At 35.1% G+C, this 22,306-nt stretch overlaps 1 protein-coding gene across 3 annotated transcripts; it reads left to right on the top strand.

Moving 5' to 3' along the window:
* Positions 1 to 13,916: 13,916 nt before the first annotated feature.
* LOC130014223 (uncharacterized) lies at positions 13,917 to 22,079 on the top strand. Of its 3 annotated transcripts, XR_008789179.1 has the most exons (5): positions 13,964 to 14,137; positions 15,132 to 15,451; positions 16,629 to 16,722; positions 17,308 to 17,378; positions 17,614 to 22,079. XR_008789179.1 is itself a non-coding variant. In XM_056103112.1 (4 exons), the coding sequence occupies exon 2, from the start codon at positions 15,152 to 15,154 to the stop codon at positions 16,412 to 16,414; it is 1,263 nt and encodes a 420-aa protein (XP_055959087.1). In that variant the 5' UTR covers positions 13,917 to 14,137; positions 15,132 to 15,151; the 3' UTR covers positions 16,415 to 16,722; positions 17,308 to 17,378; positions 17,614 to 22,079. The 3 variants fall into 3 exon arrangements, 2 of the variants coding, with proteins under 2 accessions (XP_055959087.1, XP_055959088.1); XM_056103112.1 differs by having other exon boundaries at positions 13,917 to 14,137; positions 15,132 to 16,722; XM_056103113.1 differs by having other exon boundaries at positions 13,917 to 14,137; positions 15,132 to 16,732.
* Positions 22,080 to 22,306: the final 227 nt, after the last annotated feature.

The raw sequence follows: 22,306 nt of genomic DNA, 5'->3' as shown, positions 1-22,306 counted from the left end.
AGATTAGAATTCTTATAGGTAGAGACAGGTTCTTTGTATTATTGTTTGGTGAACAGAATTCTAGGTTTCACAAGGATGAAATGCTGAGATGGCTAGTCCTCATACATAAACAGTTTCTTTTCTAATCCACATACACAAAATAAACAATCTGAATTTCTTGTATACTGGTGGCTTCTAGCTAGACAGTTTCTATGTTATCTGGAGATTAGAATTTGTTGTAATGGTTGTAGGCTGCAGACTTAACCATTACTTCTTAGAACAAGTACACAAACACATCCGTACCTATTTGGAACTTCTGTTCTTTGGGAACTCAAGGTTTATGACATTGTTAATCTAACAGGATTGTGGCTGATTTACATCTATGAGATATACTAGAGATTTCTGTCTTGCTTCTATTGGGTTTTGTGGTGTGCACACCTCATTCATTGGTCCTCGACGAGGCCAGTTATCTTTGATTACTTGTGGTTGACCACCCAGTTATCTCTGATGACTGGTAGTTGGCAGTCCATATTAGGCTATGGGCTTATGATACAGAACAGAAAAAGATCCATGAAAGCTCACATATTAGGCGATGATATATAGGCAGTCGTATTCATTTCTCTAGATTATAATATTTGGGGTTGTTCATCTTGTAGTTTAAACCGATATACTCACTAAAAGTCTATCCAATTACTTTATGTAAATTTTTGTCCAAGACCTGTTAGCATGTGTTTCTTTACTGTAACATTTTGATTCAAATATTGATGGAGTTCTTGTGCAATTTGGATTTAACTATTGTTATATCTTCGTATATCGCCAGTGGTCATCAATTTATTTGTATATGCCCACATTTTCATGTCGTCCGAACTTTTTTGTGTGGACATCACACAAGTCACAATTTTCATCCGATTTTGACGAAACTTGAAATATAGGTTGATATTCCGAAGGTCTCGATTCCTTTTGCTATTGACATGTATTGGATCGTAACTTCATGGATCATGGCCCCTGATTGTATGAAAAATATCTTTTTTAGCGTGTGGGCTCTCTAGAGGTCACAATTTTTTATTCTATGATAAAACCTGTTCAAATATATCACCCTTACACCCTAATGATGTTTGAGTATGTTTTACCAGGGTTGTGAACTTAATGTATTATTCCCCCTGACTCTGTCCAATCTATCGAAATGTGGGCGCATCTTGCATGTTATTGCCAAAATGGTATTTTTCTCATGAATTTATAGAACAGGCGTAGACTGTTAATTATTTATATTATATGCATGATTTTGTAAAGTAATGTTTTTTTTACAATATAAGGCCAATAGTGAGTAAACACTTCCAGTTGTTTAGAGCACTTGGGAAAATCCTACCTTTCCCTAACTAAATGGGAGTTATGCTTGGAGAGAGATGGGGTTTAAGTTTAACATCCACTCGACATGAACTAGGTCATTTCAGGACTAACATGTGGTTCAAATTTATTTCAATAATTTGCTTGTGCATAGGGGTCTTTAGTACTCAGAAAAACCCCACTAGGTCAGACAGGTGACCCTACTCCTTGTCACGTACAAGCAGGGGGAATCAAAACCCACCACTTGACACAATGCATTAACCATTCCGCCACCCAACTCCCCAATTAATGTTGCATAGTTGGCTCTCAATATGATTACCAGAAATTAGAGATGGTCAGAAAAGCCTACAAAGATTGATATAAATATTCACATTTTTATATTGTCAGTTATCTTTGGATAACATAATCCAACCATCTATTAATATTGACAGTGCAGATAAATCTATATTATTTATGTTTTAAAATTTAATGTCATGTATTTGTTATAAATGTTTAATTTGTTCTGTGTGGATGCTGACTCTTCTTTCCCTCTTCAGGTAACTTTAATGGACAGAAAGCAAGCAGATTCTTTTTCCTACACCAAATATCAATCAGCTCTAAGGTCATGAGTTGAAGAAGCCTATTGATTTCCGATAATTTTTGCCCTTATGGCCCTTGATCACTTTGAAAAATCTTGTGGACGCTCTAGAGGCTAAAGTTAATATCAGATTAACTTTAAATTTATACACAGTGTTTAAGGACATGAAACAAAGAAGCCTATTGATTTTCAACGATTTCCGATAATTACTGCCAGAGTTATGGTCCTAGATCCCTTCTAAAAATCTTGTGGACGCTCTATCTGTCAAAGTTAAAGATGGGTTCCTAGAAAAGTATTTATCGGGCGGTTATTTCCAATAAAAAAATGGCAATTTTGGTATATATGGAAAGTAGAGATATCCAGTCTTACTAGAAAATACTGGGTTCCCCGAAAAAAACTCATGGAGCGCATACAGGACAAAAATGTAAGGGTTCCCCTAATCAACAGCCCGACGATTAAGAATTTCTGCATGCGTAATGTCAAAGGTCACACGCGAACATTGAGCGCTTGATGTACAAGTTGATAAACTTTATGAAGAGTTAGACGTACAACACTTTTTGAGATAAAAATGACGGAAAAAAACACGGGTAGTGGATAATCCGAGAATTTAATTAAGATTCGATATTTGTAATAAATAGTAAGCGATTAAAGACAACATCGTCTTATGTATGCAATGAATTCTCCTCTGATTTCCAAGACGTGACGTAAACATGACCTGGTTTGATCGAATTTTAATAGCAGGGCATTCCTTCGCAATTACAATGTTTGAGAAGGATTTGAAGCATAATTATGACAAATTAATTAGTTTGAATATGTTTTTAGTCCATATATACCATTAAATCACCCAGTTTGTACGCGGGAACCCATCTTTAATATCCGATTGACTTTAAATTTATACACAGTGTTTAAGGTCATGAGACGAAGAATCCTATTGATTTTCAACAAATTCCGATAATTACTGCCAGAGTTGACACCAAAGTTAATATCCGATTGCCTTTAAATTTATACACAGTGTTTAAGGTCATGAGACGAAGAATCCTATTGATTTTCAACAAATTCCGATAATTACTGCCAGAGTTGACACCAAAGTTAATATCTGATTGCCTTTAAATTTATACACAGTGTTTAAGGTCATGAGACGAAGAAGTCTATGGCCCTTGATCACTTCAAAAAATCTTGTAAATGATCTAGAGGCTAAAGTTAATATCCGATTAACTTTAAATTTATACAGTTTTTGAGTTTGTGAGGCGAAGAATCATTGATTTTCAACAATTTCCGATAATTACTGTCTAAGTTCTGGCCCTTGATCACTTCAAAAAATATTGTAAATGCTTTAGAGGCTAAAGTTAATATCTGATTGACTTTAAATTTATACACAGTGTTTGAGGTCATGAGACGAATCATATTGATTTCAACGATTTCCGATAATTACTGCCAAAGTTATGGCCCTTGATCACTTTGAAAAATCTTGTGACGCTCTAGAGGCTACAGATTAATACACAGAGTTTAAGGTCTTGAGACAAACAAGTATATATAATGAATTTTTATGACTTGAGCAGCTAAATCTATGATGTTAAAAGTTTTGTATACTAAACGTTAGCATGGGGCAGAACTTTATAAAAACCAAACAAATTCTAATTGTTTTCAGATAATTACTTAAACATACATTATGCAAGAGCTAAATCTGATTATTGCAAGTCTTTATTTAGGCTTCAGATGTCATTGAAATTATAAATTAGATCTTTATTTACACAACAAGCACGAAATCAACTCTGTAGACCCACGAATGGCATGGATTCGCTTGGATTTAAATAGGATTTCATTGATTGATTAAATTTTTAAATGGCGTCGTAAGCTAAGATTAACCGTTACGTTGACGTCAAACTCCGGGAAATTTTAGATCGAGGCTGAATGATAGTGTACGAAGCAAGGCCGCTGTTGAGCGAGGCCGCATATGTCGGTCAATTTGATTGAAAGTTCAATATATACGGCCTTGATATTATGTTTATTTGTGGTTAAAATGAGTTTGGATATCGGTATTATACGCTCTTTTGTCACTTGCGTTTACAGAAAAATTATGGAAATTGATAAACATCGCAGCTAACATCACCCCAGTTGAATTGCAGCCCATGCAGCCCCATTGAATCAATGTTTCCTATTTCCGTTTGTCTGCTTCGGGAGTACACGCAGGCTAACAAGATTGAAGAAGTCGGCTATAATTATGCCTCATTGATTTGGTCCATTCCTTTAAAACTGTTGCTTCTTATCTATATAATAAAAGTCCTATTTTTAATTTGTAGTAAAAATAAATGTGACATGAATTGAAAACGTTACTTGATAATCGAGATTATGTAGGTGGAGTTAATGCCTGTCAATCAAACGTCCTGTATTCTCGTAGGCGGTGAAGAGGATTTGACTCCTATTTCTAGTCAAAAATTACAATGGTGATAACTTTGTACAGAATAAAGTAATTTGACTGAAATTTTCAATATATTCTTTTATCATCTATTTTTGAACTGTTATGGCAAGAATGGCCAACTCTCTATTAAAATCTCCCATAATGTATCTTTAATGAGTTGTTACTCTTTATTAGATTTTAATGTATTATAAATGTTTCATTACCGAAAAAACTAAAAATATGTGACAACTCTTGTTGACTGCCTGAACGATTTAGCTGTTGTGGGGGCATATGTTTCGTTGCCTGGCAACCTATCTTTTTTATTATGACAAAGGGAGAAGTGACTGTCCTCTCTTCTCATGTGTGATTTTTAACATGATTTTTTAAAGTGACATTTTGATATACAACTTGGGTTTTTTTTGTGTGTGTGTGTGGGGGGGGGGGGGGTACCCATTTTCCTTTTCGTTATAGAGAGAAATGGGGTTTAACATCCACTTGACACAAACTAGGTCATTTCGGGACTAACATATGGATCAATTTTATTTCAACAATTCACTAGCATGTAGGGAGGAAGCCGGAGGACCCGGAGAAAACCCATGAGGTGGGACAAGCGACCTTACTCCTTGTCACGTACAACTGGGGAATCGAAACCACGCCAGTTGACTCAATGACAGACTTTATGATACACTGTGCATGCGCTAATCATATGGCCATTAAACCCCTGCTTATAGATAAGAGCTTTTGATTTATATTCGTATTTCTCACTGAAAGTCTTTGTTATTGTAATCAAAATATCTGATGTTAAATTAGACAAATTAATGTAAGGTCAATAGTGAGTAAACACTTCCGGTTGATCTGGGGACTTTGGGAAAATTCTGCCCCCTTCCCCCTCACTAGCCGGCTCTCAATACTGACCACTCATATCTACATCTTTGTTTCAAAATGATGATACCAGTCTCTAGAGATTGTCAGAAAAGCCTACAAAGATTGATATAAATATTCACATGTTTATATTATTGTCAGTTGTGTTTCAGTAACATAATACTGAATAAGGACGTAGAACGAGGTCAAAATTCAAATAATTCATCTGTTGAATACATTATATTATTTCTTAATCAATTATTTACTTATAGATAAGAGATTTTGATTTATATTTTTATTTCCCTAATTATTATACATTATTTAGTTTTTCTTAACGCCTATATTAAACAATAATTAGATATTTTTATATGCCCATATTTTAATGTTACAGAACAAAATTCTAAATTTTCCATTTTCCCAAACTTGGAACATAACCGTTATAGGAATTTAAACAGGGTCAAAATTATTTTGAAAATTTCGACATACCAACATGTGATTTGTGCGGGGGTGGGGGTAGATCTATAATGCCTGTTGGTTCGTCATGCTACAAGTCCAAATTTTAAATTTTCCCTTTTCCTTAAACTTGGAACATACCTGTTTATGGTAATTTTAATGGGGCCAAAATCATTTCGAAATTTTTGACATATAAACATATGGGGGTGGTAGTGGGGTCGAGATTTTTACGCGCAGCCACATTTATAATCTTTTTTATCTATACCCACATATTTTAGAATATTGTTTAATGTAGGCCAACTAATAAGCCAGCCCTATAAAATGCACCCCCATACCTGGTTGAATCATTCACACTACAATGTTGGCAGCATGCCACGACTCACGACAGCTCGGAGGAACCAGGCGCTTGGAAAACTCGACGATGGCCACACTTCCCAAGCCGTGGCCAATCACTTCCAGGTCAATGTTTGGGCCACCAACACCACGTATGATCGCCCCCGAATTGGTTACCACAAAGTAATAAGACCGGCATGTTGTGCGATAGCATGTGCAGAATCCCTTCACACAGGCATCTGACACAGCGCGTCATACAGTGGGAACACACGGAAGACCCATCAGTACCGATACAGTGCACCGACGTCTCACCAGAGAGAACATCCATTGCTGTAGACCTTACCGTGGACTGATCCTCACCCCTCGCCATCGACGTGAACGTCGACAGTTTGCCCAACAACACCAGAACTGGCGACACAGGAAATGGAGAACTGTTCTGTTCACAGATGAGTCCGTATTGCGTATCAACTGCAGAAGGCGGGACCAGAATATGGCGTTGACGTGGCCAACGTTATTCTGACCAATGTGTCATGGAACGAGACTCGTGGGTAGGTCCAAGCATAATGGTTTGAGGTGGAATCGGCCTGAACCAGAGAGTGGGTCCTGTGGTGTTCCAAAATCCTGGTCCAGGGAGAGGAGGCGGCATCACAGCAGTGCGCTACATCAATCAAGCGCTCAGACCCCACATCATACCACATTTCGCACCTCATCGAAGCAACATTTTCCAGCATGACAACGCCCGTGCCCACACCACCAGAGTTACTTGGGACTTTCTACAGCCAATGGATTGCTCCAGTCTTTTCTGAGAGTGTGCTTCCAGGTGCCAATGGCGTTCATCAATCGTCTGGTCCACTCATGTACAGATGCTGCGCTGCTGTTATTGACACTCGCGGTAGACACACCAGATACTGATGTATAAACTGTGTACAGACTCGTAATGTCTTGGAATTGTGATGAATTAATCACTAATGTGTCAACATACTGTTCACAAAAAATTGCTTTGATCCATGACGTTTGTTTTGCTGTTTAGTATATTATATACTTATAGATAAGAGTTTTTAATATATTAGTATTTCCCATTTAAATTTTTTGTTGTTTTTGTTATTGTAATCAAAATATCTAATGTTAAATTAGACAAATTATAATCTTGTTATTGCCAAAATAGTATTTTTTTTTTTTTTAATGAAGTTTTAGGACTGGTGTCTACTGTTATAATTGTTCATTTATGTAAGGTCTGGGGACTTGCGTAAAATTCTGGCCCCCTCCACTCATATCTACATCTTTGTTTCAAATAAGTATATACTATAATATGATGATACCAGTCTCTAGAGATTGTGAGAAAAGCCTACAAAGATTGATATAAATATTCACATGTTTATATTATTGTCAGTTGTGTTTGTGTAACATAATGCTTTATAAGGACATAGAACGAGGTCAAAATTCAAATAATTCATCTGTTGAATAGATTGTATTATTTCTTAATCAATTATTTACTTATAGATAAGAGATTTATATTTGTATTTCCCTAATTATTATACATTATTTAGTTTTTCTACATTATACGCCTATATTAAACAATAATTAGATATTTTTATATGCCCATATTTTTATGCTACCAAACAAAATTCTAAATTTTCTATTTTCCTAAACTTGGAACATGACCGTTATGGGAATTTGAATGGGGTCAAAATTATTTTGAAAATTTCGACATACATACATCTTGTGATTGAGGGAGGGGGTGGGGGTAGATCTATTATGCCTGTGGGTCCGTCATATGCTACAAGTCCAAATTTGTAAATTTTCCCTTTTCCTTAAACTTGGAACATACCTGTTTATGGTAATTTTAATGGGGTCAAAATTATTTCGAAATTTTCGACATACAAACATATGGGGATGGTAGTGGGGTCGAGATTTTTACGCGCAAACACATTTATTATCTTGTTTATCTATACCCACGTAATTTAAAATATTGTTTAATGTAGGCCAAGTGATAAGTCATCAGTCGTATAGATTATATCATTTCTTAATCAATTATATACTTCTAGATTAGAGGTTTTAATATATATTCGTATTTCCCATTCAAAGTTTTTGTTATTGTAATCAAAATATCTGATGTTAAATTAGACAAATTATAATCTTGTTATTGCCAAAATAATATTTTTCTTTTAAAAAAGTTGTAGGACAGATTTATAATTGACTATTTATATTATATGCATGATTATGTATTTTACAATGTAAGGTCAATAGTGAGTAAACAATTCCAGTTGAGCTGGGAACTTGGGGAAAATTCTGCCCCCCCCCACACCCCCAGCTGGCTCTCAATACTGACCCCTTATATCTGCATCATTGTTTCAAATAAATATGTACTATAATATGATGATACCAGTCTCTAGAGATTGTCAGAAAAGCCTACAAAGATTGATATAAATATTCTCATGTTTATCTTATTGTCAGTTATTTTTGGTTAACATAATATTTTATAAGTATGTAGAACGAGGTCAAAATTCAAATAATCCATCTGTTGAATAGATTATATTATTTCTTAATCAATTATGTACTTATAGATAAGAGATTATCATTTGTATTTCCCTAATTATTATACATTATTTAGTTTTTCTTATACGCCTATATTAAACAATAATTAGATATTTGTATATGACCATATTTTTATGCTACAGAACTAAATTCTAAATTTTCTATTTTCCTAAACTTGGAACATGACCGTTATGGAAATTTTAATGGAGTCAAAATTATTTCGAAAATTTCGACATACATACATCTTGTGATTGAAGGAGGGGGTGGGGGTAGATCTATTATGCCTGTTGGTTCGTCATACTACAAGTCCAAATTTGTAAATTTTCCCTTTTCCTTAAACTTGAAACATACCTGTTTATGGTAATTTTAATGGGGCAAAAATTATTTCGAAATTTTTGACATATAAACATATGGGGGTGGTAGTGGGGTCGAGATTTTTACGCGCAACCACATTTATTATCTTGTTTATCTATACCCACGTAATTTAAAATATTGTTTAATGTAGGCTAACTGATAAGTCATCAGTCGAAATAGATTATATCATTTCTTAATCAATTATATACTTCTAGATAAGAGGTTTTAATATATTCGTATTTCCCATTGTAAGTTTTTGTTATTGTAATCAAAAAATATATCTGTTAAATTAGACAAATTTTTAATCTTATTGCCAAAATAATATTTTTTTTTTAATGAGGTTGTAGGACTGGTGTCTACTGTTATAATTGTTCATTCATATTATATGCATGATTATGTATTTTACAATGGCAGGTCAATAATTAGTAAACACTTCCAGTTGATCTGGGCACTTGGAAAAATCGTACCTGCCCCTTCCTAGATGGGAGTTCAGGTTAGTTAACCTGGCTCCCCCTTGTCAGTGATGCAGGACGAAAAACTGAGGTCCCGTGGACACATTGGCGTGCACTTTAAAGATCCCTTGACAGTTGTAATTCGATATAAGACTAGGCCATAGTGCCGCTGTCTGGGCAAAATTTCTCTCATAGCACACTGCATGGCGTATGCCCGTCTTTATTAGCCCAGTTTGGAGCAGAACAGAAGGACGTTAAACCTCATTTCATTTATAAGCCGGCTCTCAAATACTGACCACTCGTATCTACATCATTGTCTACAATAAATATATACTATAATATAATGATACCAGTCTCTAGAGATTGTCAGAAAAGCTTCCAAAATTGATATAAATATTCACATGTTTATATTATTGTCAGTTGTGTTTGGGTAACATAATACTCTATAAGGACATAGAACGAGGTTAAAATTCAAATAATTTATCTGATGAATAGATTATATTATTTCTTAATCAATTATGTACTTAGAGATAAGAGATTTATATTTGTATTTCCCTAATTATTATACATTATTTAGTTTTTCTTATACGCCTATATTAAACAATAATTAGATATTTTTATATGCCCATATTTTAATGTTACAGAACAAAATTCTAAATTTTCTATTTTCCTAAACTTGGAACATAACCGTTATGGGAATTTTAAAGGAGTCAAAATTATTTCGAAAATTTCGACATACATACATCTTGTGATTGAGGGAGGGGGTGGGGGTAGATCTATTAGACCTGTTGGTTCGTCATATGCTACAAGTCTAAATATGTAAATTTTCCCTTTTCCTTAAACTTGGTACATACCTGTTTATGGTAATTTTAATGGGGCCAAAATTATTTCAAAATTTTCAACATATAAACATATGGGGGTGGTAGTGGGGTCGAGATTTTTACGCGCAACCACATTTATTATCTTGTTTATCTATACCCACGTAATTTAAAATATTGTTTAAAGTAGGCCAACTGATTATTCATCAGTCCAAATGAATTATATTATCTGTTAATTATATACTTATAGATAACGGGTTTTAATATATTTGTATTTCCCACTGAAAGTCTTTGTTATTGTAATCAAAATATGTGATGTTAAATTAGACAAATTATAATCTTATTATTGCCAAAATAGTACATTCTTTTTTTAATGAGGTTGTAGGACTGGTGTCTACTGTTATACCCCACCTCCCCACCTCCTTCCTAGCTGTCTCTCAATACTGACCGCTCCTATTTACATCATTGTTTCAAATAAGTAGGCCTATATACCTGGGCTGGGGCCATTACATTACCATTACTTTTTAAATGTAATCATTACAATTACTTTCTCATTTTTAACAATGTAATTAATTACCATTACCAATTACATTGAAAGTAATTAATTACCATAACCCATAACTGTATGACTATATAAATAAAAAACATTTTTCATAGAAATTAAAGACAAACTTATTTTCCTGCCATGAAGCGCCTACAAAATCAAACTCAAAATAATCCTTGATTCACTCAATAGATATTTGTTTATCAATTGTCATTTCTAGCAACTATAACATCAAGGCAAATTTTATAGTGATAGGCAGTGGTGACAAAACTGACATTTTCACTGTATGATTTGAAAATTTAATCAAAAGAATAGTTAATTAACTGTATTTTCTTTTAAGTAATTTTTTAAATTTTTTAATCAATCCAAATAGTTTGTCTATAATATATTGTATAATAACTGGTAAATTATTCAGCATGACTCTAAAACAAAATATATTAGTTTTAAGTAACCATAAAATGATGAGATACTTGAAGGTCATTGATTGAGTGATTGGCTGTAAATTAGTATTAATCTTTGATTACAATATACATCTTTTCAGAAATCCTATTTAATTACATTTCCATTACTCATTACTTTTGAAATCTTCCATTACTCATTACATGGCCATTACTTAAAAAATGTAATGATTACATTCCATTACCATTACCCCTGCCCTGCTATATTCTATAATATGATGATACCAGTCTCTAGGGATTGTCAGAAAAGCTTACAAAGATTGATATAAATATTCACATGTTTATATTATTGTCAGTTGTGTTTGGGTAACATAATACTTTATATAAGGACATAGAACGAGGTCAAAATTCAAATAATTCATCTGTTGAATAGATTATATTATTTTTTTATCAATTATTTACTTATAGATAAGAGATTTTGATTTATATTTTTATTTCCCTAATTATTATACATTATTTAGTTTTTCTTAACGCCTATATTAAACAATAATTAGATATTTTTATATGCCCATATTTTTATGCTATAAAACAAAATTCTAAATTTTCTATTTTCCTAAACTTGGAACTTAACCTGTTTATGGTCATTTTAAACGGGGCCAAAATTATTTTGAAATTTTCGACATACAAACATATGGGGGTGGTAGTGGGGTCAAGATTTTTACGCGCAACCACATTTATTATCTTTTTTTTTATCTATACCCAGGCATTTTAAAATATTGTTTAATGTAGGCCAACCGATAGTTCATCAGTCGAAATAGATTATGTCATTTCTTAATCAATTATATACTTATGTTTTTAAGATTTTTACCTGCAACCACATTTAATATTTCTTTATCTATACCAACATATTTTAAGATATTGTTTAATATTGGCCAACTTATATCTTGTTTCGTAATCATTAATATACCCTATATGTATTAAATACTTAAGCGTTTCTTGATTGAATTTAGAGTTTAGACTACTTTTTTTGTACATTTCACCGATGTGGTTACTTGTTTAGTTGAATTTTACTACATATGCTTACATTCGTATTTCGTGTAGCATATAGCAGATCATGACTTATGCTGGCATTACACAATTGGTTCTTTGGGTTGTATTCCTAATTGTTTTCAAATTTGAGTGAAGTCTGTGTCACTACAGACCCGGGACTGTACAGCGCAGTGGACACTTACGGCTAGCCCCCGGATCCATTCACTTTTTTGAATTGTCTGTATGTTTGTGTTTTCCTGAGTATGATGTCCTGTCCGTGTATTTGTTTTTGTGTAAATTTTGTGTGGTGCAGTCCCCCTGCACTTACTATTATAGATGTAGTTAAAAATTATTTACAAATGAAATATTTCACCATCGTTGTTTTTTCTGAATCTGTAATTTTGCTGATGTTATAGTGTATCTTTGTATATATTTTATTACTATTTAATTTTAGTCAAAATAGCAATTGACCAATGTCCAAATTGATATCTCGTTAATCTTTCCTGTCTTTTAACTGTTTGGTTTTAAACTTAATGTAACGATATATATTACGTAATTATAGTTAACACGCATTCTTGCTATGTCCATATCTTCTTCTGTATTTAAACATTTGTTTCCTATGTACAATTTAACATTTCTGGTCAAATATTATTATATAATTATTTTAATCCTAAACTTGTATATATATTCCATATTCTACTGTAACTTTAGTCTGGTGACCTGCTCTAGTGATACCTATCTTATTATTGTGACCATTAGCCAGTTTTGGACACTCGTTTATTAAAAGTACAATTTTAAATATTTATCTGAGTTTTTGTCATTAGTGTTGGAATAAGCTACAACCCCCAGAAAACAGTACTTCGGCACTGTGAACAGCTGGCGGTAGACGTAAAATGAGATGCTGTTTAAGTTAAGCTTCTGAAATCAATGCACATGCCATTATTGACGATTATGTGAACGAGGCATGAGGCTTTATATTAATTTGAGATAACAATTTTTGCTTAGCATTGGAGTATAGTGCATTCAAAGCATTAGGCCAACACGTTTTTAAACTTTCGGCGAATTATTTGTTTCTGTTCCCCCCCCCACCCCTGGAAAAAATTGGTGCCCATATCAGTATGGCGCCCCAGAAATCCGATTGACATTGTTGCACTCCCACGACAAGATTGGTTTTATAAACTTATCGTTATATGAGGCGCCCCCCCCCCCCCCATAATGAATCACACGATTAACACCACAACTTGATTGAGGGGGTGTCCAAAGCTGCATGATCTGTGGGGTACTTTATCCAGGAGGGAGGGGGGGGCATAATGACATGTTTGGTGGGGTGCCTTATAATGACAATATAATGATTGTCGGGCTGCACATATGCCGAGTGAGATTGGCTGAGCACGCCCACGTCTTGATCAATGGGTTGCCTCATCCAGGAAGGGCGCCCATAATGCCGAAAGGGGTGGGCCACGACGAGATCATGGGCGCCCATAATATAATTTGCGGGGTGCCCATATTGCCGAGTGAGATTGGGCGACCAAAACGGCGTGATAATCTTCAAAAATCAAACAATTTGCACTGATCAAACCTGATTCCAAACTTTTCGTTTTGCTCATAAATTATAATATCAAAATATCATATTGCAAATTCAGTCTCAAAACTGAAATTTTCATAGTTCCCCTCATCAGGTGCAAAACCCTATTTTCCAAAATTTCGGGGGGGGGGGGGGGAGAGCACCCTATTAGCGCCCCCCAGAAGCCCTTGCCGCCCAAACCCCATCCCCCCCCACCCAGCTCGCCAACGTTTTTGGGCTAGCTACGGGCCTGAAGTGTGGATTAAGTCGTCAGAGATTTGATATTTTCCGAAAAATGCAAATCACGCTGATTTCGGTAAGTATTTAACCGGATCCGTCTAGCTGCGGTCGATTCCGGTATATTTATGTTGGTGTCGGTAATGGTTTCAACGTCTGGATGATAAGGATTACTGAGTTGCCCACCTGACCTGAAAGATGGCGGACCTCGAAGAAGCCACTGAATTATTGAAAAAATGCGATGTAAATGAGGTGGCAAAGGTTTGTATTGTACATTAGTAACGTGAGATAGATAAGCAACTTCGAATTTACTAGTTTACGCCATGATCGTTTCTATCTTTAAAATGGAATTCAGCGGTATAAAATTTATGCGTTTACTTTCAATTTATTTTTCTTGACGTCTGACCACGCCCACCTATAAATTCGAAATGAAATTGGGTTTAAGGTCCTACTGTTCTGCTCTTGAAGACGGGCATATGCCATACAGTGTGCCATGAGGAGGGAAATTTTGCCTGGACAGTGGCACTATATGGCCTACTCTTTTTATATCGAATTCCAAATGCCAAGGGATATATGTTATGTGCACGCCAATGTGTTCACAGGACCTCGGTTTTCCATCCCATCCGAATAACTAGACAGCTGTCCTTGTCAGGCCCTCCATCCTGCACCACTGACAAAGCGAAACCATGTCAGAAAATCCTGATAAACTTTCTTGGCCAATGCAGGGATCGATCATGCGACCTTCAGACTAGCGAGCCAGCATCCTACCCACTTGGCCAACGTGGCTCCCACGTATAAATTCAGTGAATCTAATATTAATAACGTTATTGTGCAGGGTGACTGCACCACATGTAAACCATTACACAAGTGCTGCTGAATTGTAAAATATTACCCATTTATAAGCGTAAATCGGTTTGCTGTTATATGCAAAACATATTGTGCACAAATACCATGTTTTTATTAAGTATAGAATGAATAAAAACAAGGGAATGTACGGACTATTTCTTTTCTATTTTTTTCGTTTTCTCTTATGTAGTGACATTCAATTACTTTTTTGTATTGTCCGATATCCTCTCACATAACAACTTTTGGTCTTGGAAGGAATTATTAGTGAGCAGAAATTCGCCTGTGATCTGCTATCACTTGTCACATCAAAAAGAAAGATAACTCATGTTTTCCTTTTGCTTCATTTCCTTTAACTGCCATTAGAAATATCAAATACTATACATAAACCATGCATTATTTTGAATTACAGCTTACTCATCTTGTGGCAGAATGGTGGATACAGATGGCAGAGGATACAGGCAAGGCAGTATGGTGGATACAGAATGGTGGATACAGAATGGTGGATACAGAATGGTGGACACAGACGGAAGAGGATGCAGGCAAGGCAGTATGGTGATCTGTTTGGCGGAGTGGGAAAGGGAAGTTCTGCCACTCTGTCCATTAAAACCAGATTTCTATGGGCGGTTTTTAGATGACGTTTTCATAGTCTGGACCTACACACTAGACGAATTTTGGACGTTTTTCAACATTCTGAACAATCATCATCCATCTGTCAAATTAACCGCAAATGTAAGCCATAACAGCATAGATTTCCTTGATACTACCGTCTTTAAAAGTAACAACACCAAAATCACCGGCCAATTGGAAACTAAAGTATTTTTCAAAGAAACCGACACACACCAATTATTGTTCAAAAGCTCCTTTCATCCAAAACATACATTCTCTGGCATCATAAAATCTCAGATTCTCCGTTTTCATAGGATATGTACTCAGAAGACCGACTTTGAGTCAGCATGTACATTGGTATTTAGCAAACTAAGGGAAAGGGGATACTCCAAACGCTATCTACGACGTATAAAAAACAACACTCTAGCTGAGCTTGCCGCCAAAGAAACAAATAATATACAATCAGCACATAAAACCAAAATTTGTGGCCATCCAAGATGTCAAACATGCAAAATCTTAAACATATCCGACCATTTCCATAACAAAACATCTGGCACAAAATTCCCAATATTAGACCAACTTTCATGCAGTAGTTTAAACATAATTTATCTAATCTTATGCAGAAAATGTGACAAGCAATACGTAGGGGAGACTCAAAATGCACTTAGGGAAAGAATTAACGGTCACCGGTCTGACATAGTCACCAAAAAAGACAAACCTGTCTCAATTCATTTCAACCAACCAAATCATGACATTTCTGATCTCATTGTCACGCCAAAAGAAAAGACCAAAAGCGACTTTGAAACTTCAGAAGAAATTAAAACGTTTAGGCTAACAAGAGAAAAATTCTGGATTGACAAATTGAAAACAACAGCCCCCCTAGGTTTGAATATTCATACGGCTAGCGCAATAGCTCCTTTTGTAGTTCCATTTAGCGCAACAGCAGCAAGTGCGTCCAAAATCATCAGAAAACACTATACGGATCTCCAAGAAAATCACCCGAAAATATTCACACAGAAACTTATAATTGCATATTCTAAAAATAAAAATCTGAACGACATCCTAGTGCACAGTAAATTAGATTAAATAAGACCAGTCTCCACCCTGACCCAAAACAAACCATATATCAAATCCTATGCCTAACCGTTAGTAATTAAAATCAATTAGATATAAGAATCCCTAGCCGTAACCCGGTGATGTGGAACAAACACGATTTTTTTAGAAAATCCAATCCGTTGTAGGAAACACACTAATGTGGCTCTCTCCCGAGAGCCTCAAATTTATTTTCTTTTTTCTTCAGAAACAATAATACCAGAATACCAGAAGCACCACCCAAGGAAGACCATCAGCGCCACCAACACCAATAAACAGTGAAATCGCCTTTGTATATAAATGTAATGTATTGTATGTATTTTAATAAAACTAGGAAATATCACGAACTAATTTTTCATCATCCTAGGTCAGTGCTTATGTGGAGACTTAACCTCTCCCCCCAAATTCTTAAACCTAACCCACAATCTTGTCAAAAAGCATGTAGCCTAGGCCTAAGTCAAGACCTAGTCCTGACCCTAGCCCTAACCCACAATTGTTTCAAAAAATCATGTGCCCTAACCCTATTTACATGTTGTGACCTTGAACCAAGTCTGCAGTTGGCCTTAATATTTAGACCTAACATGTTTTGACACCATACAATGAAATGGAAACATGTACATACACTCCAAAATTCACACCTGTGAGTTTTTACCAAACATGCAGTTGGCCTTAATATTTAGACCGAACCTCAAAACATGGCATCTATCTTTGAGATTGGCTTAGACTTATGTGACACTTTTACTTTTTTACTGACTGTTAACTGGTTTCTTTTTGGAGGGCCAGTGACGGGCTGTTCGCTAGAAATAAAGAGGTTTATTTCTATTTTTTTTTCTTATTTTCTCACTGTTTTTTATTGCATATTTATCCCCAGCCTCCTATCATTTCAGGTGCCAGGGTAATGTTTCATAGAGTGGAATGATTGACCTCAACACAAGTATTAAAAAAAGAAGCAAAACAGGTGAGATAAATGTGCATTTCATACACTTTAAGAAGTACATCCAACCTGTTCCACACTTCTGCTCGCTAATAGTAATGGGCTGGAAATTTGGTACTGCACAAGCCTGTCTTCTCCCCTTGACATGTAACTGAATGACAGAATTCCACATTTTGACCATTTTCTGGATGTAAATGACCATTTCCCTGGATAGTATTCGCCCCAGAATTCTCATTCTCATCCAAATTTAACATTTCAGGTCTACATCTCAAAACCTGATTTCTTCCTGGACTGGCTTTAGTAGAACGATGATGCATATCAATTTCATCCCTGATCTCTATGACACCTGTGGTGGAAGTGGAGGGCAAATCGTAATCAATTCGGGTTCCAGCCCCGAGGACCTCTGTAAACTTTGCTTTTTGGTGATGACTTCATTTCCAAGCTTGAAAAGGACGCCCTTGTGTTTATCATGGCCTCTCATATTGGAAGATAACATAAATGGCTTGTGTGTTGATCGACGGTTGTGCATATCTCTTGGTCAGGAAAGTTGTAGGCACCATCGCCATTGTAAATCATTTGACAGGCCAGAGTGAACAGGGAGACCTATGATTGGTCAGCAATGTATCAGATTCCATACTAGGGGGTGGGGATGAAAAAACTGATGTAGTGTTACATAATCAGATTATTTCAACTTACTTATCCTGTGGAAATACAGCTATATAGGAGATATTTTGAAATTTATAAGCGCTGCATGTTTCAACATTTTAGATTTGACCACAATTTGGCACTTGAAACTAGGTTAACAGAGAAAAACTGTGTGGTTTTCGATGAAAGTGTTAAGTCTAATATTGCATCATGATTACTGTTTTAAAGTATTTTCGTGTTTGATTTATATTGAATTCATCTCATCTTTTTAAAGAATGCATTTATGTTCAAAAATAAAAATGTTCTGTGGAATTCAAAATTCATGTGCTTTTAAATTATCGGATTCCAAACTGGGGGGTGGGGATGAAAAAGCTGTTGTAGTGTTACATAATCAGATTATTTCAACTTACTTATCCTATGGAAATACAGCTATATAGGAGATATTTTAAAATTGATAGGCACTGCATGTTTCAACATCTTAGATTTGACCACAATTTGGCACTTGAAACTATGTTAACAGAGAAAAACTGTGTGGTTTTCGATGAAAGTGTTAAAAGTCTAATAATGCATCATGATTACTGTTTTAAAGTATTTTCGTGTTTGATTTATATTGAATTTATCTCATCTTTTTACAGAATGCATTTATGTTCAAAAATAAAAATGTTCTGTTTAATTCAAAATTCATGTGCTTTTAAATTTCTGTCTGAAATTCCGCAGTTTTCTGATGTATTATAGTGTTTGCAGAATGCCGCACAGCTCATCTGAAAATGCATAGATTTTCATATTGTTTGGCCAGGGAATTGCATATATGTTTGTTTATTAGATAACAACAGATTTGTTTAAACTGCAGAAACATGTGAGGTATATAGGACTAAGACTAGTAATTATATGAATGTAGTGCGAGTTATAAATAGACAATTTTTCCCTTAATTTTTTTCTCCCCTCTTCCTGCATTTTTTTGTTGACTTTTTGGTCTAGAATTGGAGAAAAGGGATCAAATTTGCAATTTCATAGCGGTTTTGGGTAATACTGATGATATTACAGCTGAGTGATAGGGGGTGTAAAGTCTCTTTCTGCAGAGCAATCATTGTGTCGGAAGTGAGATTTTCACCCCAGTCAACCTCAAATCTGCGTAGCAAAAAATCTAAATGGTCAACCCCCTACAAAATTATGATGAGGAGATTGCCAAATGTTGTCCCCATTGTGCCTATAAAGATTGGAACCAACGGAATGTTGAGCAAAAAGCTACAGCCTGTGATGTTACAGCCATTTAACATTGAAGTCAATGGGCAAATAATTGCTAGTCTGAGACCATATCGGATCGTAACTTACTGAATTATGGCCCTTGATTGTATGAAAAATCACTTTTTTTTTGAGCTTGTTCTCTGTCCATCTCTTGCAAAATGTGGGCGTATCTTGCAAGGCAACCGCTTGTTTTAAAATATTGTTGAATGTGGGCCAACAAATAATTCATCAGTCGAAATAGATTATATTATTTCTTAGTCAATTATATACTTTAATCCATTCACTTTATTTGAATTGTTCGTTTGTTTGTGATTTCTGCGTATTCTGTCTTATCCATATATTTGTTTTTGTGTAAATTATTTGTGGTGCAGCCCCCTGCACTTACTATTATAGATTAGAGGTTTTGATTTATATTCGTATTCCAATATATCTGATGTTAAATTAGACAAATTATTATCTTGTTATTGCCAAAATAGTATTTTTATACGCCCACATTTTCATGTGGACGTATTATGCCGTCGCCTCTGTCCGTCCGGACGTCCGTCCGTCCGTCCACAATTGTTTGTGGACTCTCTACAGGTCACAATTCTTATCCGATTTCGACGAAACTTGAAATATAGGTGTATCCCCAAAAGATCTCGGCTGCTTTCGATATTGGCATGTATCGGATCGAAACTTCATGGATTATGGTCCCTGTTTGTACGAAAAATCACGTTTTTAGCTTGTGGACCCTATAGAGGTCACAATTTTGATCCGATTTTGTTGAAACTTGAAATGTAAGTTTATAACCCAAAGATCTCGATTCCTTTCGATATTCGTGCATATCGGACCGTAACTTCCTGAATTATGGCCCCTGATTGTACGAAAAATCACGTTTTTAGCTTGTGGACCCTATAGAGGTCACAATTTTGATCCGATTTTGTTGAAACTTGAAATGTAAGTTTATAACCCAAAGATCTCGATTCCTTTCGATATTCGTGCATATCGGACCGTAACTTCCTGAATTATGGCCCCTGATTGTACGAAAAATCACGTTTTTAGCTTGTGGACCCTATAGAGGTCACAATTTTGATCCGATTTTGTTGAAACTTGAAATGTAAGTTTATAACCCAAAGATCTCGGTTCCTTTCGATATTCGTGCATATCGGACCGTAACTTCCTGAATTATGGCCCCTGATTGTACGAAAAATCACGTTTTTAGCTTGTGGACCCTATAGAAGTCATAATTTTTACCCGATTTAAAAAAAACGTATTATTATATCACCGTTACACCCTAGGGACGACTGAATTCGAATTTCGTGAAAATCGGCCCAAAATTGACAGACAAAATGGCCGCCGTTCGTTCTCAAATAGCGTAAGAAAATGGTACATCAAGGTTGTGGACCCTATAGAGGTCACAATTTTTATCCGATTTTGTTGAAACTTGAAATGTAAGTTTATAACCCAAAGATCTCGGTTCCTTTCGATATTCGCGCATATCGGACCGTAATTTCCTGAATTATGGCCCCTGATTGTACGACAAATCGCGGTTTTAGCTTGTGGACCCTATAGAGGTCATAATTTTTATCCGATTTAAAAAACCGTATTATTATATCACCGTTACACCCTAGGGACGACTGAGTTTGAATTTCGTGAAAATCGGCCCAAAATTGACAGACAAATTGGCTGCCGTTCATTCAGTTCCTTTCGATATTTGCGCATATCGAATTGTAATTTCCTGAATTATGGCCCTTGATTGTAGGAAAAATCACTTTCTTGTTAGCTTGTTCTCTATCCATCTCTCGAAAATGTGGGCATATCCTGCCTGGCAGCCGCTGGTTTAAAAATAAAGTTGTAGGACAGTTTTATTATTGACTATTTATATTATATGCATGATTATGTATTTTACAATGTAAGGTCAATAGTGAGTAAACACTTCCAGTTGGTCAGAGCACATGGGAAAATCCTACCTCCCCCTTTCTAGATGGGAGTTAGGGTTAGGTAGCGGACCACTCATGTCTACATCTTTGTTTCAAATAAGTATATACTATAATATGATGATACCAGTCTCTAAGAGATTGCCAGAAAAGCCTAGAAAGATTGATATAAATATTTACATGTTATATTATTGTCAGTGTGTTAGGGTAACTTAATACTTTATAAGGACATAGAACGAGGTCAAAATTCAAATAATCCATCTGTTGAATAGATTATATTATTTCTTACTCAATTATGTACTTATAGATAAGAGATTATGATTTGCATTTCCCTAATTGTTATACATTATTTAGTTTTTATTATACGCCTATATTAAACATTAATTAGATATTTTTATATGCCCATATTTCATGTTACAGAACAAAATTCTAAATTATCCATTTTCCTAAACTTGGAACATAAACCGTTATGGGAATTTGAATGGGATCAAGATTGTTTCGAAATTTTCGACATACAATCATGGTGTGATATGGGGGGAGGGAAGGTGTATTATGTCTGTCTGTCCGTTATGCTATAGGTCCAAAATTTAAATTTTCCCTTTTCCCTAAACTTTAATGGGGCCAGTTCATTTCGAAATTTTAGACATACAAATAAAATAAGGGGGAGGTGGTGGGGTCGAGATTTTTTCACGCAACCACATTTTTTATTTCTTCCATACCTATACCCACATATTTTAAAATATTGTTTAATGTGGGCCAACTGATAATTCATCAGTCCAAATAAATTATGTCATTTCTGAATCAACTATATACTTTTGTTTATAAGATTTTTACCTGTCACCAGATATTGTTTAATATGGGCCAACGTATGCCAGTTATAAACTTATACATGTAGTTAATAAATCATTTACAAATAAAATATTTGCGTTTACCGAATCTGTAATTTTGCAGTGAACAAGCTGGCGTAGACGTAATATGAGCTGCTGCTTAAAGATACATTATGTAAGATTTAGATAAAGAGCTAGCCCGTCTTGCTATAATAGTTCGACAATAGATAATATAAAATAACTAATTTGAAAATTTCATTGAAATTACTCTATTGCGAGCGCAGATATTAGCCTTTAAAGGTTTGACAAGACGTGTGCA

This window comes from Patella vulgata, chromosome 9 (assembly GCF_932274485.2).
Source record: "Patella vulgata chromosome 9, xgPatVulg1.2, whole genome shotgun sequence".
Taxonomy (NCBI): domain Eukaryota; kingdom Metazoa; phylum Mollusca; class Gastropoda; family Patellidae; genus Patella; species Patella vulgata.
The sequence above is the reverse complement of the archived record's forward strand: the minus strand, read 5'-3'. Positions and strand labels throughout refer to the sequence as shown.

Coding starts and splice junctions, on each gene's coding strand:
- LOC130014223 (XM_056103112.1), top strand. CDS start 15,152: ATGGTGGATACAGATGGCAGAGGATACAGGCAAGGCAGTATGGTGGAT.